The sequence below is a fragment of the Cherax quadricarinatus genome, chromosome 38, assembly GCF_038502225.1.
Source record: "Cherax quadricarinatus isolate ZL_2023a chromosome 38, ASM3850222v1, whole genome shotgun sequence".
Taxonomy (NCBI): Eukaryota; Metazoa; Arthropoda; class Malacostraca; order Decapoda; family Parastacidae; genus Cherax; species Cherax quadricarinatus.
In genome coordinates, this window is record NC_091329.1 from 167,319 (window position 1) to 183,920 (window position 16,602).

Consider the following 16,602-nt stretch of genomic DNA (forward strand, 5'->3'; position numbering starts at 1 on the left):
ATTACATCAAAAAATTAAACAAACTTTGTAATTTGCATCCTGTGTAAACCATCACCTGTTAGTGCCTTTTACCTAATGCCCTCTATGTAGCGAGGGTGCACAGTTACAGTGCTGTTTAAGAGATAGAAGGAGAAGAAACCGCAGAACATTCCCGTTCCTAAGGTTAGAATGAAGCTGCGGCTTATACCCATTGTGACTCCTGCAAATAGAATAGTTGCCTGTTAGTAATTAAGTCACACTTTTTTGTCTAGAGAGGAGAGGAAAATATTCACATTAATGACACCAATAAATAATTAGGTAAGCAAATTGTGTATAAGTAATACAGTGGTACCTTGAGTTACGAACTTAATTCGTTCCTGAAGGCTGTTCGAGTGCCGATACCAAACGAATTTGTTCCCATAAGGAATAATGTAAATTAGATTAGTCTGTTTCAGACCCCCAAAAATACACTTACAAAAGCACTTACAAAAATACGCATACATAATTGTTTGAGTTGGGAGCTGTTCAAAACTCGAGGTACCACTGTATATACATACTTGATAACAGGGACAGAATTTGTCTCATAGCATTTACTGCATTATATGACTGTAGTTGTAAGAAATATTCAGAGTACTTGCATCTCTTATCAAGCATTCAAAAATAAAAGGTAAAATTTAATACACGAGATCAGCATATGTACAGTAAAGTATGATAATGACATGAGTTTATATGTAGGCCTACCAGTTTTCTCTCACTAGATCTGAAGGCGCTAGAATTTAGGCGTACTACTACGTCAATACCCCTGGTGCGCAAGCCGTACTAGTACATCGGAAACCATGAAAGGGTTAATGTATAGAACTCACTTGGTGCCAGAGATCCAGCGCATAAGTACAGTGTGCACGTCGCATTGCACTTATGCGCCGGATCTCTGGCACCAAGTGGGGGGCGGATCGAGACCTTCTCTATAAGTTCTATACAGCTATGGTTCGCAGCAAGCTCACTTATGTGAGTGAGATGTATGGCTCGGCTTCTTCCTCCTCTCTTCATCGCTTGGACATGCCCCAGAATTCAGCCATCCATAATATGCTGGGGGCATTCCCCTCCACCCCTATCGCAGCCTTGGAGGCAGAGTCGGGGATAGTCCCTCTCTCGTCGGTGAGGACAGTCAGGAACTGTTTACGATTCCATCATATGGCCTCTCTGCCTTGTACTCACCCCTGTCACCTCTCTTCACAGATGTGGGAGACAGCCTCTGTCCCCCCACGTTTGGTTCAGCCTTCCTTTGTAGCCAGGGCCCAGCGTTCCCTGACCTGCCTTACACTTCCTGCACTTGTGATAACTCCCTCCCCTCTCCACTCTCCGGCACCCCCCTGGCTGGACCTGACACGATACATTCACCTAGATTGGCACTATAGGAACAGGGAACCCCCTCAGTTAGCTGCATTTCTATTTGAAGAGTTTCGCTCTGTTACATATGGCTCTTCATTCTCCGTCTACACGGATGGCTCGGCATGGTCCTCCCCCCCTTCTACATCATCTGCGGCCTTCTTCGCTAATCTTTCCCTGTGTCAAATGTGGCAGTTGGACCCTGCTCATTCTGTTCTGGCAGGGGAGCTCTTTGCCATTCACCAGGCTCTGGCTTTTGTCCTAGATCACATTCCTCCACAATCATTGGTTTCTTCTCTGATTCCCAAAATCCTTGGCACTTTTGTGCTCTGCCCATCCACGATCACTGAGCATCCTCGTTCGTCGGACACAATCTCTCCTCCTGCACTGCTTGCGGAGCCCAGGTTGGAGCATCTCCCTTCAGTGGGTACCTGCCCATGTTGGAATCTGGGGCAATGAAGTGGCAGATCGGGCGGCCTCCCTCACGCACACACTTCCTACTGTTACCCCTCTTGCCCTGGGCCACAGTGATTTCACAAGGGCTGTTTGGAAGGGAATCCGTCATCAGTGGCAAGAGGGCCTTGCACACTCCCTCTCTTCTTCGGGGTTGGGCTCTGTCCGAACTTTTAATGGCCCCTGCCCTTGGGCTCACCATCCCAACCGCTTAGTGGACGTTGCACTGAATCGCCTTCGAGTCAGGCACTCGCGACTGGTGGCTCATCTGTACCGCCTTCAGATGATGGACTCTCCGTACTGCCCGTGGTGTCCCTCACAGCCTGAGACGGTGGAACACTTCCTGCTGTGGTGCCCACATTATCACTTTGCACAGACTACTCTCCGTGTGGCCTTGCGCACGCTTGGGGTGCACACTTTCACTCTACCTGTCCTCCTCAATGGAGAGGGGTTTCGCCCTCTGGACTATCAGGAGATATTGGCCTGTTCCTGCTCCTTCCTGCTGGCTTCAGGGCGTATCAGAGACATATGATACATAGTTATTAGTCAAGACGTTCTTCCACTTTGGTCGATATCCCCTCTCCTAGCACTGGACGGCCAGGCTTGATACGGCGTATGCTGTCAGTGGCCCTGAAACCCAACAGAAGAAGAAGAAGTGTGAACATGCAAGAGTATGAGGGGTGAGCCTCATGACAATTAAGGCAAGAGGGAGGTCGATTGCAAGACATATTAGAATGGTCATCGGCACCACAGACTGGGCATTCAGCTATAGATCTGCAATATTTCGCTGGATGGCCAAATCGCCAGCAATTTCTACACTGTTGTGGTGTAGGGATCACCTTTCGAACTTGTAACCGATGTCCTGCTACATAAACTGAGGATGGGAGTTCACGGCTGTCAAAAGTTAAACAAGCCACATTGCTAGGGTATCGTCTCCGCCTGCGGGCAGGAAGAACATAAGTGTCTACCTTGAGGATTGGGAGATCTTGGAGTTCCAGCTGTTCCAGAATGTCATTGCCACATGTCTGGAAATTTTGTTAAACTATGGTATGGGGCAGAATGACGGTACCACTACAAGAATTGAGGGAATGATGTTTTTCAATAGTGACAGGAACAGTATTGATATGGGAAAGAAGAGAAAGATCATGAGCTTGGGTAGCATTCTGTACAGTGATGATGTGTGTACTGCTCTTAAGAGCATGAAAAGAAATATCTTTACCAACATGGCGTAGGAGTGCCTTGCCAATACTATGGTCGGAAAGATAGGCAATAGAGGAAGTTGGTCAGAAAGATAGGCAATACACAAAAAGTGAAGAATTTAGTCCATTGTGCATTCTGAAACTGAGCGTGGAAAGGGAGTGCAGGATGTGTCGATCTTTTCTGAGAAGAACGAGAAGGTGGAGAAGTATCATCAGCAGGTAATTGTCATTGGCGTTTAGGAGTGGGACCAGAGTTGGTCCGACGTGGAACGGGCCGGCGATTTAAAAATTGCCGCACTGTAGAGGGAGAGGCCGGAAGCATAGTCAAAGGAGAGCGGAGGTCAGATAAATCGAAGGAGTCAGTCGAGACCTCAGTACCTGAAGCGGGTGAAGAAACAGCACCAGCAAGAGGTACAGAGGCATGAGGAGTGTCCGAAGAGTGGTCCAAAGACGAGGCGGGGTCAGAACGGGGTGCGGTATCAAGAAGGTGCCCGGGGTAGCAGGTTCAAGGACTAGGGCTGCCATGGTTAGGTTACTTCTTTCTTTTTGTTTTTAAGAAAAAAAAGAAAGAAGAAAATAAAAAAAAAAAAAAAAAAAAAGAATAAAAAAAAGGGGGGACTGGGGAGGGATAGTCCCTGGCAGAAATGAGAGGGCCAGAAATCTCCCTCCGCGCCAAAGAGGACCTCAGCACCGCAAGTAGTGCAGATGTAGCATGGAACCCGTGCCATACCCTACCCATCATGCCAGTAAACCAGCAATCCGGGATAGCAACCTTACATCTGCCGAGCTACCTCGGTGGACAAAAGAGAGGGCGGCCGGATATCCGCCACAAAGCATACCTCCTTTGGCCACCACCCCCGGAATCTGAAAGGCAGCCTCCAGAGATACACCCGTCGCCCGAAAGATACCCAAAGCCACTCCCCGGGAGACCGGAGAGGGATTGGGACTTCCCCAGGCGATCCAGATTCCATGGCAAACTACACCACCGCCAAGAACCTCAACGGAATGGGATGGACCCCAGTACCCTTTCCCCTACCCAGGAACTAGCGTGCCTGTGGGGAAAAAAAAAAAAAGGCCAAAAAAGAGGAAGGGTAATAGGGAGGGGTGGGGAGGAGGAGGAGGAAAAGAAAAAGGGAGGATGGGATAAGGGAGGGGGGATTGGGGGGTAATTAGGTTTGGTCTGAGGAAGGAGACCAACAGGTCTAATTCCTCAGACAAAGAGCCTCTTCACCACGCCAAGGAGCCCCCCTTGAAGAGGATTTGGGCCTAGATATGAGAGAATACATCTATGTGGTATGTGTGCACCACATAAAACAAATCCTGCAACACACAGTGCATGAGAGAAAACAAACTGAGACTGTAATTTTCGATTAAATAGCAACTTAGCAGTGTTTTTTCGTTATGTTTTATATAGTTGTACAGTGGACCCCCGCTTAACGATCACCTCCCAATGCGACCAGTTATGTAAGTGTATTTATGTAAGTGCGTTTGTACGTGTATGTTTGGGGGTCTGAAATGGACTAATCTACTTCACAATATTCCTTATGGGAACAAATTCGGTCAGTACTGGCACCTGAACATACTTCTGGAATGAAAAAATATCGTTATCCGGGGGTCCACTGTATTTGCAATTTCTTGGTCTCATTTGATAGAATGGAAGATATATTACAGAAATAGAGATGATTTTGAATGGTTTTAGTACAGAAAATGGCTTGAAACTGAGCTCCAAGTAGCGGAAATGTTAAATTTTTGCTGATGTTCAAAAGTAAACAAATGACCTCACAAGTCTAATACACGCCAGTTGGTGGTCTAATATACGTTCACAAAAGTGCTGATATTATTTATACAATTATTACAATATTGCATGACAGTAAATCTTCCATTTTTTGGTCTGAATAAAAATTCATTATGTGAATTAAAAATCAAATTGGAATTCATTTGTAAAGCCTGAAAATGAAACTAATGAACAGAGGAAATGTTAGCTTAGTGCCAGGAATGCCTGCATTGTTTATTCTGGACCCTATTTTGAAATTGGAATATTTTGAACTTTGCACTAAATTGGCCAAATTACCAATTTCCAATCACTTTACAGTGGACCCCCGGTTTATGATCAGCTCCCAATGCGACCAATTATGTAAGTGTATTTATGTAAGTGCATTTGTATGTGGATTAAAGTAAAGGTTGGATGCGAGAAGTGGGTCATAATAAGCGTGTATGCACCTGGAGAAGAGAGGAATGCAGAGGAGAGAGAGATATTTTGGGAGATGTTAAGTGAATGTATAGGAGCCTTTGAACCAAGTAAGAGTGTAATTGTGGTAGGGGACCTGAATGCTAAAGTAGGAGAAACTTTTAGAGAGGGTGTGGTAGGTAAGTTTGGGGTGCCAGGTGTAAATGATAATGGGAGCCCTTTGATTGAACTTTGTATAGAAAGGGGTTTAGTTATAGGTAATACATATTTTAAGAAAAAGAGGATAAATAAGTATACAAGATATGATGTAGGGCAAAATGACAGTAGTTTGTTGGATTATGTATTGGTAGATAAAAGACTGTTGAGTAGACTTCAGGATGTACATGTTTATAGAGGGGCCACAGATATATCAGATCACTTTCTAGTTGTAGCTACACTGAGAGTAAAAGGTAGATGGGATACAAGGAGAATAGAAGCATCAGGGAAGAGAGAGGTGAAGGTTTATAAACTAAAAGAGGAGGCAGTTAGGGTAAGATATAAACAGCTATTGAAGGATAGATGGGCTAATGAGAGCATAGGCAATGGGGTCGAAGAGGTATGGGGTAGGTTTAAAAATGTAGTGTTAGAGTGTTCAGCAGAAGTTTGTGGTTACAGGAAAGTGGGTGCAGGAGGGAAGAGGAGCAATTCGTGGAATGATGATGTAAAGAGAGTAGTAAGGGATAAAAAGTTAGCATATGAGAAGTTTTTACAAAGTAGAAGTGATGCAAGGAGGGAAGAGTATATGGAGAAAAAGAGAGAGGTTAAGAGAGTGGTGAAGCAATGTAAAAAGAGAGCAAATGAGAGAGTGGGTGAGATGTTATCAACAAATTTTGTTGAAAATAAGAAAAAGTTTTGGAGTGAGATTAACAAGTTAAGAAAGCCTAGAGAACAAATGGATTTGTCAGTTAAAAATAGGAGAGGAGAGTTATTAAATGGAGAGTTAGAGGTATTGGGAAGATGGAGGGAATATTTTGAGGAATTGTTAAATGTTGATGAAGATAGGGAAGCTGTGATTTCGTGTATAGGGCAAGGAGGAATAACATCTTGTAGGAGTGAGGAAGAGCCAGTTGTGAGTGTGGGGGAAGTTTGTGAGGCAGTAGGTAAAATGAAAGGGGGTAAGGCAGCCGGGATTGATGGGATAAAGATAGAAATGTTAAAAGCAGGTGGGGATATAGTTTTGGAGTGGTTGGTGCAATTATTTAATAAATGTATGGAAGAGGGTAAGGTACCTAGGGATTGGCAGAGAGCATGCATAGTTCCTTTGTATAAAGGCAAAGGGGATAAAAGAGAGTGCAAAAATTATAGGGGGATAAGTCTGTTGAGTATACCTGGTAAAGTGTATGGTAGAGTTATAATTGAAAGAATTAAGAGTAAGATGGAGAATAGGATAGCAGATGAACAAGGAGGCTTTAGGAAAGGTAGGGGGTGTGTGGACCAGGTGTTTACAGTGAAACATATAAGTGAACAGTATTTAGATAAGGCTAAAGAGGTCTTTGTGGCATTTATGGATTTGGAAAAGGCATATGACAGGGTGGATAGGGGGGCAATGTGGCAGATGTTGCAAGTGTATGGTGTAGGAGGTAGGTTACTGAAAGCAGTGAAGAGTTTTTACGAGGATAGTGAGGCTCAAGTTAGAGTATGTAGGAAAGAGGGAAATTTTTTCCCAGTAAAAGTAGGCCTTAGACAAGGATGTGTGATGTCACTGTGGTTGTTTAATATATTTATAGATGGGGTTGTAAGAGAAGTAAATGCGAGGGTCTTGGCAAGAGGCATGGAGTTAAAAGATAAAGAATCACACACAAAGTGGGAGTTGTCACAGCTGTTCTTTGCTGATGACACTGTGCTCTTGGGAGATTCTGACAAGAAGTTACATTGATTGGTGGATGAATTTGGTAGGGTGTGCAAAAGAAGAAAATTAAAGGTGAATACAGGAAAGAGTAAGGTTATGAGGATAACAAAAAGATTAGGTGATGAAAGACTGGATATCAGATTGGAGGGAGAGAGTATGGAGGAGGTGAACATATTCAGATATTTGGGAGTGGACGTGTCAGCGGATGGGTCTATGAAAGATGAGGTGAATCATAGAATTGATGAGGGAAAAAGAGTGAGTGGTGCACTTAGGAGTCTGTGGAGACAAAGAACTTTGTCCTTGGAGGCAAAGAGGGAAATGTATGAGAGTATAGTTTTACCAACGCTCTTATATGGGTGTGAAGCGTGGGTGATGAATGTTGCAGCGAGGAGAAGGCTGGAGGCAGTGGAGATGTCATGTCTGAGGGAAATGTGTGGTGTGAATATAATGCAGAGAATTCGTAGTTTGGAAGTTAGGAGGAGGTGCGGGATTACCAAAACTGTTGTCCAGAGGGCTGAGGAAGGGTTGTTGAGGTGGTTCGGACATGTAGAGAGAATGGAGCGAAACAGAATGACTTCAAGAGTGTATCAGTCTGTAGTGGAAGGAAGGCGGGGTAGGGGTCGGCCTAGGAAAGGTTGGAGGGAGGGGGTAAAGGAGGTTTTGTGTGCGAGGGGCTTGGACTTCCAGCAGGCATGCGTGAGCGTGTTTGATAGGAGTGAATGGAGACAAATGGTTTTTAATACTTGACGTGCTGTTGGAGTGTGAGCAAAGTAACATTTATGAAGGGATTCAGGGAAATCGGCAGGCCGGACTTGAGTCCTGGAGATGGGAAGTACAGTGCCTGCACTCTGAAGGAGGGGTGTTAATGTTGCAGTTTAAAAACTGTAGTGTAAAGCACCCTTCTGGCAAGACAGTGATGGAGCGAATGATGGTGAAAGTTTTTCTTTTTTGGGCCACCCTGCCTTGGTGGGAATCGGCCAGTGTGATAATAAAAAAAAAAAAAATAATAAAATCAAAAAGCTGACTTCCAAAAAGTTTGCGAATCCATTTTAATTCAATGACTCTTTTGTTCCTGTTTCTTGCTTGTGAGTTTTTCAAAACGGGGAACTATGTTGCTTCTCGCACCCCCAGGGGGTGCGAGCACCCCTGGTTGGGAACCCCTGCTCTAAAAGGTTGGAGGGAGGGGGTAAAGGAGGTTTTGTGGGCAAGGGTCTTGGACTTCCAGCAAGCATGCATGAGCGTGTTAGATAGGAGTGAATGGAGACGAATGGTATTTGGGACCTGACGAGCTGTTGGAGTGTGAGGGGATTCAAGGAAACTAGTTATTTTTATATAGCTGGACTTGAGTACAGGAAATGGGAAGTACAATGCCTGCACTTTAAAGGATGGGTTTGGGATATTGGCAGTTTGGAGGGATATGTTGTGTATCTTTATATGTATATGCTTAGAAACTGCTGTGTTCTGGGCACCTCTGCGAAAACAGTGATTAATAATAATAATAATAATAATAAGTTTATTTCTTTGTAAAGGTTACAATGTGTAATTACAATTTTGATTTGCTAAGTACAAAGACAGCCACTATCATTCCGAGGCATTTCGGGCAAACTAATCTTAATACATACATAGTAACTAATTAATACTAGATAAGATAATAGTACATAGTAATTATTACTTAAAACTAAACATAGAATAGTATGAGTGTATGAGTGAAGTGAAAGTATTGAATGATGATGGAAGTATTTTCTTTTTGGAGATTTTCTTTCTTTTTGGGTCATCCTGCCTCGGTGGGAGATGGCCGACTTGTTAAAAAAAAAAAATGTAAGAAAAGACAATTAAAAGTGAATACAGTGGACCCCCGCCTTATGATGGCATCGCATTACGTTAAATCCACCATACGATACATTTGAACGTAAAAATTTTGCCTCGCCTCACATGATATTATATTACATGTCCGTGTGTGTGTGTGTGTGTGTGTGTGTGTGTGTGTGTGTGTGTGTGTGTGTGTGTGTGTGTGTGTGTGTGTGTGTGTGTGTGTACTCACCTATTTTTACTCACCTATTTGTGGTTGCAGGGGTCGAGTCTAAGTTCCTGGCCCCGCCTCTTCACTGATTGCTACTAGGTCCTCTCTCTCCCTGCTCCATGAGCTTTATCAAACCTGGCCTTAAAACTATGTATGGTTCCCGCCTCCACTATGTCACTTTCTAGGCTATTCCACGGCCTGATTACTCTGAAGAAATACTTCCTAACATCCCTTTGATTCATCTGAGTCTTCAACTTCCAATTGTGACCTCTTGTTTCTGTGTCCCATCTCTGGAACATCCCGTCTTTGTCCACCTTGTCTATTCTGTGCAGTATTTTATATGTCATTATCATGTCTCCCCTGACCCTCCTGTCCTCCAGTGTCATCGGGCCGATTTCCCTCAACCTTTCTTCGTAGGACAATCCCCTTAGCTCTGGGACTAGTCTTGTTGCAAGCCTTTGCACTTTCTCTAATTTCTTGACGTGCTTGACTAGGTGTGGATTCCAAACTGGTGCTGCATACTCCAGTATGGGCCTGACGTAAATGGTATACAGAGTCTTGAACGATTCCTTACTGAGGTATCGGAACGCTATCCGTAGATTTGCCAGATGCCCGTATGCTGCAGCAGTTATCTGATTGATGTGCGCCTCAGGAGATATGCTTGGTGTTATACTGACCCCCAGATCTTTTTCCTTGAGTGAGGTTTGCAGTCTTTGGCCATCTAAACTATATTGTGTCTGCGGTCTTCTTTGCCCTTCCCCAATCTTCATGACTTTGCATTTGGCAGGGTTAAACTCAAGGAGCCAGTTGCTGCACCAGGCTTGTAGCCTGTCCAGGTCTCTTTGTAGTCCTGCCTGATCCTCATCCAATTTGATTCTTTTCATTAACTTCACATCATCTGCAAACAAGGACACTTCTGAGTTTATCCCTTCCGTTATGTCGTTCACATATACCAAGAACAGCACAGGTCCTAGGACTGACCCCTGTGGAACCCCGCTTGTCACAGGCACCCACTCTGACACCTCGTCACGTACCATGACTCGTTGTTGCCTCCCTGTCAGGTATTCTCTGATCCATTGCAGTGCCTTCTGTTATGTGTGCCTGATCCTCTAGCTTTTGCAGTAACCTCTTGTGAGGAACTGTGTCGAAGGCCTTTTTGCAGTCCAAAAAAATGCAGTCGATCCACCCCTCTCTCTCTTGTCTTACTTCTGTCACCTTGTCATAAAACTCTAGTAGGTTTGTGACACAGGATTTTCCTTCCCTGAAACCATGCTGGTTGTCAATTATACACTTGTTTCTTTCCAGGTGCTCCACCACTCTCCTCCTGATGATCTTCTCCATGACCTTGCATACTATACACATTAGTGATACAGGTCTGTAGTTTAGTGCCTCATGTCTGTCTCCCTTTTTAAAAATTGGGACTACATTTGCCATCTTCCATACCTCAGGGAGTTGCCCAGTTTCAAATGATGTGTTGAAGATCTTTGTTAATGGCACACACAGTATCTCTGCTCCCTCTTTAAGGACCCACGGAGAGATGTTGTCTGGTCCCACCGCCTTTGAGGTGTCAAGTTCGCATAGCAGCTTCTTCACCTCCTCCTTGGTTATATGTACCTCATCCAGCACTTGCTGGTGTACCCCCCTGTTCTGATTTCCTGGAGTCCTGCTGGTTTCCACTGTAAATACTTCTTTAAATCTCGTGTTGAGCTCCTGACTTACCTCTCGGTCGTTTCTTGTGAACTCCCCATCACCCTTCCTCAGTCTGATTACCTGGTCCTTGACTGTTGTTTTCCTCCTGATGTGGCTGTACAACAGCTTCGGATCAGTCTTGACTTTCGATGCTATGTCATTTTCATATTGTCGCTGAGCCTCCCTTCTTATCTGTGCATATTTGTTTCTGGCTCTTCGGCTAATCTCTTCATTTTCCTGAGCTCTCTGTCTTCTGTACCTTTTCCATTCTCTAGTACACCTAGTTTTTGCCTCCCTACACCTTTGGGTGAACCAAGGACTCGTTCTGTTCTTCCCATTATTTCTGTTTCCTTTGGGAACAAACCTCTCCTCTGCCTCCTTGCATTTTGTTGCCACATAGTCCATCATTTCTTGTACTGGTTTTCCTGTCAGTTCCCTCTCCCACTGAATGTCTTGAAGGAAGTTCCTCATGCCTGAGTAGTTCCCCCTTTTGTAGTTTGGTTTTTCCCAACCTATTCCTGCTACTCTCTCCACTTGGAGCTCAACTATGTAGTTGAAGCACAGAACCACATGATCACTAGCTCCCAGGGGCCTTTCATACATGATATCCTCGATGTCCGAACTACTCAAGGTGAATACAAGGTCCAGTCTTGCTGGTTCATCCTCTCCTCTCTCTCTGGTAGTGTCTCTAACATGTTGATGCATGAGGTTTTCCAGTACCACATCCATCATCTTGGCTCTCCATGTTTTGGGACCCCCATGGGGCTCCAGGTTTTCCCAGTCAATCTCCTTGTGATTGAAATCATCCATAACTAGTAACTTTGCTCCCCCCATGTGTGCTCTCCTGGCCACCTTGGCTAGTGTGTCGACCATTGCTCTGTTGCTCTCATCGTATTCTTCTCTTGGCCTCCTGCAGTTCTGTGGTGGGTTGTACATTACTGCAATTATCACCTTATGTCCCTCAGACTGGATTGTTCCTACTAAGTACATAGTCCCTTTTGCCCGTGCCATCCATTCCTTCCATTTTCTCAAACCCCCACTGGTTTTTAATGAGTAGTGCAACTCCTCCTCCCCCTCTCCTCCCTCTCTCTTTCCTGAGGATTTGATATCCGGATGTGTGCGTGTGTGTGTGTGTGTGTGTGTGTGTGTGTGTGTGTGTGTGTGTGTGTGTGTGTGTGTGTGTGTGTGTGTGTGTGTGTGTGTGTGTGTGTGTGCATGTGTGTGCATGTGTGTGCATGTGTATGTATGTGTATGTGTACTCACCTAGTTGTACTCACCTAGTTGAGGTTGCAGGGGTCGAGTCCAAGCTCCTGGCCCCGCCTCTTCACTGGTCACTACTAGGTCACTCTCCCTGAACCATGAGCTTTATCGTACCTCTGCTTAAAGCTATGTATGGATCCTGCCTCCACTACATCGCTTCCCAAACTATTCCACTTCCTGACTACTCTGTGGCTGAAGAAATACTTCCTAACATCCCTTTGATTCATCTGTGTCTTCAGCTTCCAACTGTGTCCCCGTGTTGCTGTGTCCAGTCTCTGGAACATCCTGTCTTTGTCCACCTTGTCAATTCCTCTCAGTATTTTGTAAGTCGTTATCATGTCCCCCTATCTCTCCTGTCCTCCAGTGTCGTCAGGTTGATTTCCCTTAACCTCTCCTCATAGGACATACCTCTTAACTCTGGGACTAGTCTTGTTGCAAACCTTTGCACTTTCTCTAGTTTCTTTACATGCTTGGCTAGGTGTGGGTTCCAAACTGGTGCCGCATACTCTAATATGGGCCTAACGTACACGGTGTACAGGGTCCTGAACGACTCCTTATTAAGATGTCTGAATGCTGTTCTGAGGTTTGCCAGGTGCCCATATGCTGCGGCAGTTATTTGGTTGATGTGCGCTTCAGGAGATGTGCCTGGTGTTATACTCACCCCAAGATCTTTTTCCTTGAGTGATGTTTGTAGTCTCTGGTCCCCTAGACTGTACTCCGTCTGCGGTCTTCTTTGCCCTTCCCCAATCCTCATGACTTTGCACTTGGTGGGATTGAACTCCAAGAGCCAGTTGCTGGACCAGGTCTGCAGCCTGTCCAGATCCCTTTGTAGTTCTGCCTGGTCTTCGATCGAATGAACTCTTCTCATCAACTTCACGTCATCTGCAAACAGGGACACCTCGGAGTTTATTCCTTCCGTCATGTCGTTCACAAATACCAGAAACAGCACTGGTCCTAGGACTGACCCCTGTGGGACCCCGCTGGTCACAGGTGCCCACTCTGACACCTCGCCACGTACCATTACTCGCTGCTGTCTTCCTGACAAGTATTCCCTGATCCATTGCAGTGCCTTCCCTGTTATCCCTGCTTGGTCCTCCAGTTTTTGCACTAATCTCTTGTGTGGTACTGTGTCAAAAGCCTTCTTGCAGTCCAAGAAAATGCAATCCACCCATCCCTCTCTCTCTTGTCTTACTGCTGTCACCATGTCATAGAACTCCAGTAGGTTTGTGACACAGGATTTCCCATCTCTGAAACCATGTTGGCTGCTGGTGATGAGATCATTCCTTTCTAGATGTTCCACCATTCTTCTCCTGACAATCTTTTCCATGATTTTGCATGCTATACATGTCAGTGACACTGGTCTGTAGTTTAGTGCTTCATGTCTGTCTCCTTTTTTAAAGATTGGGACCACATTTGCTGTCTTCCATGCCTCAGGCAATCTCCCTGTTTCGATAGATGTATTGAATATTGTTGTTAGGGGTACACATAGCGCCTCTGCTCCCTCTCTCAGGACCCATGGAGAGATGTTATCTGGCCCCATTGCCTTTGAGGTATCTAGCTCACTCAGAAGCCTCTTCACTTCTTCCTCGGTTGTGTGTACTGTGTCAAGCACATGGTGGTGTACCCCACCTCTCCGTCTTTCTGGAGCCCCTTCTGTCTCCTCTGTGAACACTTCTTTGAATCTCTTGTTGAGTTCCTCACATACTTCACGGTCATTTCTTGTTGTCTCTCCTCCTTCCTTCCTTAGCCTGATTACCTGGTCCTTAACGGCTGTTTTCTTCCTGATGTGGCTGTATAACAGCTTCGGGTCAGATTTGGCTTTTGCTGCTATGTCGTTTTCATATTGACGTTGGGCCTCCCTTCTTATCTGTGCATATTCGTTTCTGGCTCTACGACTGCTCTCCTTATTCTCCTGGGTCCTTTGCCTTCTATATTTCTTCCATTCCCTAGCACACTTGGTTTTTTCCTCCTTGCATCTTTGGGTGAACCATGGGCTCATCCTGGCTTTTTCATTATTCCTGTTACCCTTGGGTACAAACCTCTCCTCAGCCTCCTTGCACATTGTTGCTACATATTCCATCATCTCATTAACTGGCTTCTCTGCCAGTTCTCTGTCCCACTGAACCTCATTCAGGAAGTTCCTCATTCCTGTGTAGTCCCCTTTCCTGTAGTTTGGTTTCATTTGTCCTTGCCTTCCTGCTTCCCCCTCCACTTGTAGCTCTACTGTGTATTCGAAGCTCAAAACCACATGATCGCTGGCCCCAAGGGGTCTTTCATATGTGATGTCCTCAATATCTGCACTACTCAAGGTGAATACTAAGTCCAGTCTTGCTGGTTCATCCTCTCCTCTCTCTCTTGTAGTGTCCCTTACGTGTTGGTACATGAAGTTTTCCAGTACCACCTCCATCAACTTAGCCCTCCATGTATCTTGGCCCCCATGTGGCTCCAAGTTCTCCCATTCGATCTCCTTGTGGTTAAAGTCGCCCATGATCAGGAGCTTTGCCCTGCATGCATGAGCTCTTCTCGCCACTGCAGCCAGTGTGTCAACCATTGCTCTATTGATCTCGTCATACTCTTGCCTTGGCCTCCTGCTGTTCTGTGGTGGGTTATACATCACTGCAATTATCACCTTGGGACCACCAGAGTGAAGCGTTCCCACTATGTAATCACTTTCTTCTCCGCTGTCTCCTCTCTCCAGCTCATCAAAATTCCATCGGTGTTTGATCAGCAATGCCACTCCTCCACTCCCCCTGTTCCTTCTGTCTTTTCTCAGGATCTGGTATCCCGCTGGAAAGATGGCATCTGTTATCATACCTGTAAGCTTGGTTTCTGTGATCGCTATGATGTCTGGTGATGCCTCTTTGACTCTTTCGTGCCACTCCTCCCACTTGTTTGTTATTCCATCAGCGTTTGTGTACCATACCTTCAGTTTCCTTTCTAACACTGTGGTTTGGGGGGCCTGTGGGGGTGGGAGACCTGGTAGCTTACTGTGGGATTCTATAGTTGGGGGTTGGGTGGAAGCTGTGGGTATGGATTGTATTGTGTGTTGGGATGGTATGATAGGTTGTGGGGTTCTGAGGATAGTTGTGTGTGTGCTTGCCCTTGCTGCTCTGTTCTGCTCTGACTGACCTCTGCTGGTTCCATCCTTGTCTCCTTTCCTAGCTCCTTTCGCTTTTTTGTCCTCTCCCTCAGCTGCTTTCTCTCTGTTTGTGTTCTGTCTCTGTCTAGGAACACCTTCTTGTACTCTTCCGAACTTTTCAACCGTGGTTTCTCTTGGAGGATCCTGTTCCGCACTGTTTCTGTCCTGAGAATCAGCTTGATCGGTCGGTTTCTCCCCTTCAAGTACCCCCCTATTCTCTGAAAATTTACAATCTCATCCATGTCTTCTCCCCCTATTTCTGTGATGATTTTCTCAATCTCCTTTCTTTCTTCCTGCCGTCTTTCAGTGTGTGTCCTTTCCTCTCTCTCCCGAAGCCCATGGATAATCACTGATTTTGCCCTTTCCTCCTCCCATTGGCTCTTCCTCTGTGACTCTGGTTCCTGTCTGTATGTGGTCATTTTCTCCCTTGATTTTTCCAGTGGCTCTTGGTAGCATGGTTGTGCCTCAGCATTCGACCTATCTCCCTCTCCATCTGCACCCATCTCCTCTTCCCTTCCACTCCTGGCCCTTCTTTGCAGGCTGATATGACCTTAGCATAATTCATATCTCCTTCCTTCCTGTTCAGCCTCTCATCATCGTATGGTGTCTTCTCTGGTCACTACCCCTGAGACTTGCTTCAGCCTGTTTACCTCAAATTCTAAGACCTTTACCCTGGCTACTGCAGTTTCGACTTGTGCCTCCCAATTCTTCGTCTCCTTCTCCAACCTCTTTTCCCATTTCACAGAGAGCTCTTTCTCCATTTTTTCAGAAAGCTCTCCTAATTTTCTCTCCCATTCTTGCTCTATCCTTTTCCACTGTTCCTCCATCCATTCCTCCCTACCAGTACCATTGTCATCTGATCCCTGATTCCTGCGAGTCCCAACCATTTTTTTTTTTTTAATGAAAGAGAGAAAGAGAAAAAGAAAAAGGGGGAGAGAGTGAGAGATAGGGAGAGAGAGAAGGGGAGCCTAGAAGGAGGGGAAAAGAAGGGAAAAAGGGGGAGAAAGTGAGAGAGGGAAAAGGTAAGAGAGAGGGGGGAGTGAAAAGGGAAGAGAGAGAGAGAGAAAAGAAGAGGAAAAGAGAGAGGAAGAGAGGAAGAGAGAGAGGGAGAGAGAGAGGAAGAGAGAAAGAGTGAAAGGAAGAGAGAGAGGAAGAGAGAGAGGATGAGAGAGAGGATGAGAGAGAGGATGGGAGAGAAAGGATGAGAGAAAGGGAGAGAGAGAGGGAGAGAGAGAGGGAGAGAGAGAGAGAGAGAGAGAGAGAGAGAGAGAGAGAGAGAGAGAGAGAGAGAGAGAGAGAGAGAGAGAGAGAGAGAGAGAGAGAGAGAGAGAGAGGAAGAGAGAGGAGAGGAGAGGGAGAGAGACGGGGGGGGGAAGGAAGGGTTATAGGGTCACTTCACAG

The 16,602-nt window shown here is 45.6% G+C and overlaps 1 protein-coding gene and 1 long non-coding RNA gene across 17 annotated transcripts in view; both read right to left on the reverse strand.

Moving 5' to 3' along the window:
• LOC138853721 (uncharacterized) overlaps positions 1-16,602 on the reverse strand; it is a 181,990-nt gene that overhangs the window by 117,229 nt on the left and 48,159 nt on the right. The gene's annotated exons all lie outside the window — the stretch shown is intronic.
• Positions 1-16,602, reverse strand: part of LOC128692831 (glycoprotein-N-acetylgalactosamine 3-beta-galactosyltransferase 1) — a 151,035-nt gene that overhangs the window by 85,312 nt on the left and 49,121 nt on the right. For 13 of the 16 annotated variants that reach the window (XM_070091969.1, XM_070091968.1, XM_070091967.1 and 10 more), the window contains one exon: positions 73-199. The exons of the other annotated variants lie outside the window; for them this stretch is intronic. In XM_070091969.1, coding sequence (XP_069948070.1) covers positions 73-191 — 119 coding nt within the window. In that variant the 5' untranslated portion in view covers positions 192-199. The remainder of the gene's footprint in view (positions 1-72; positions 200-16,602) is intronic. 16 annotated transcript variants of the gene reach the window in all.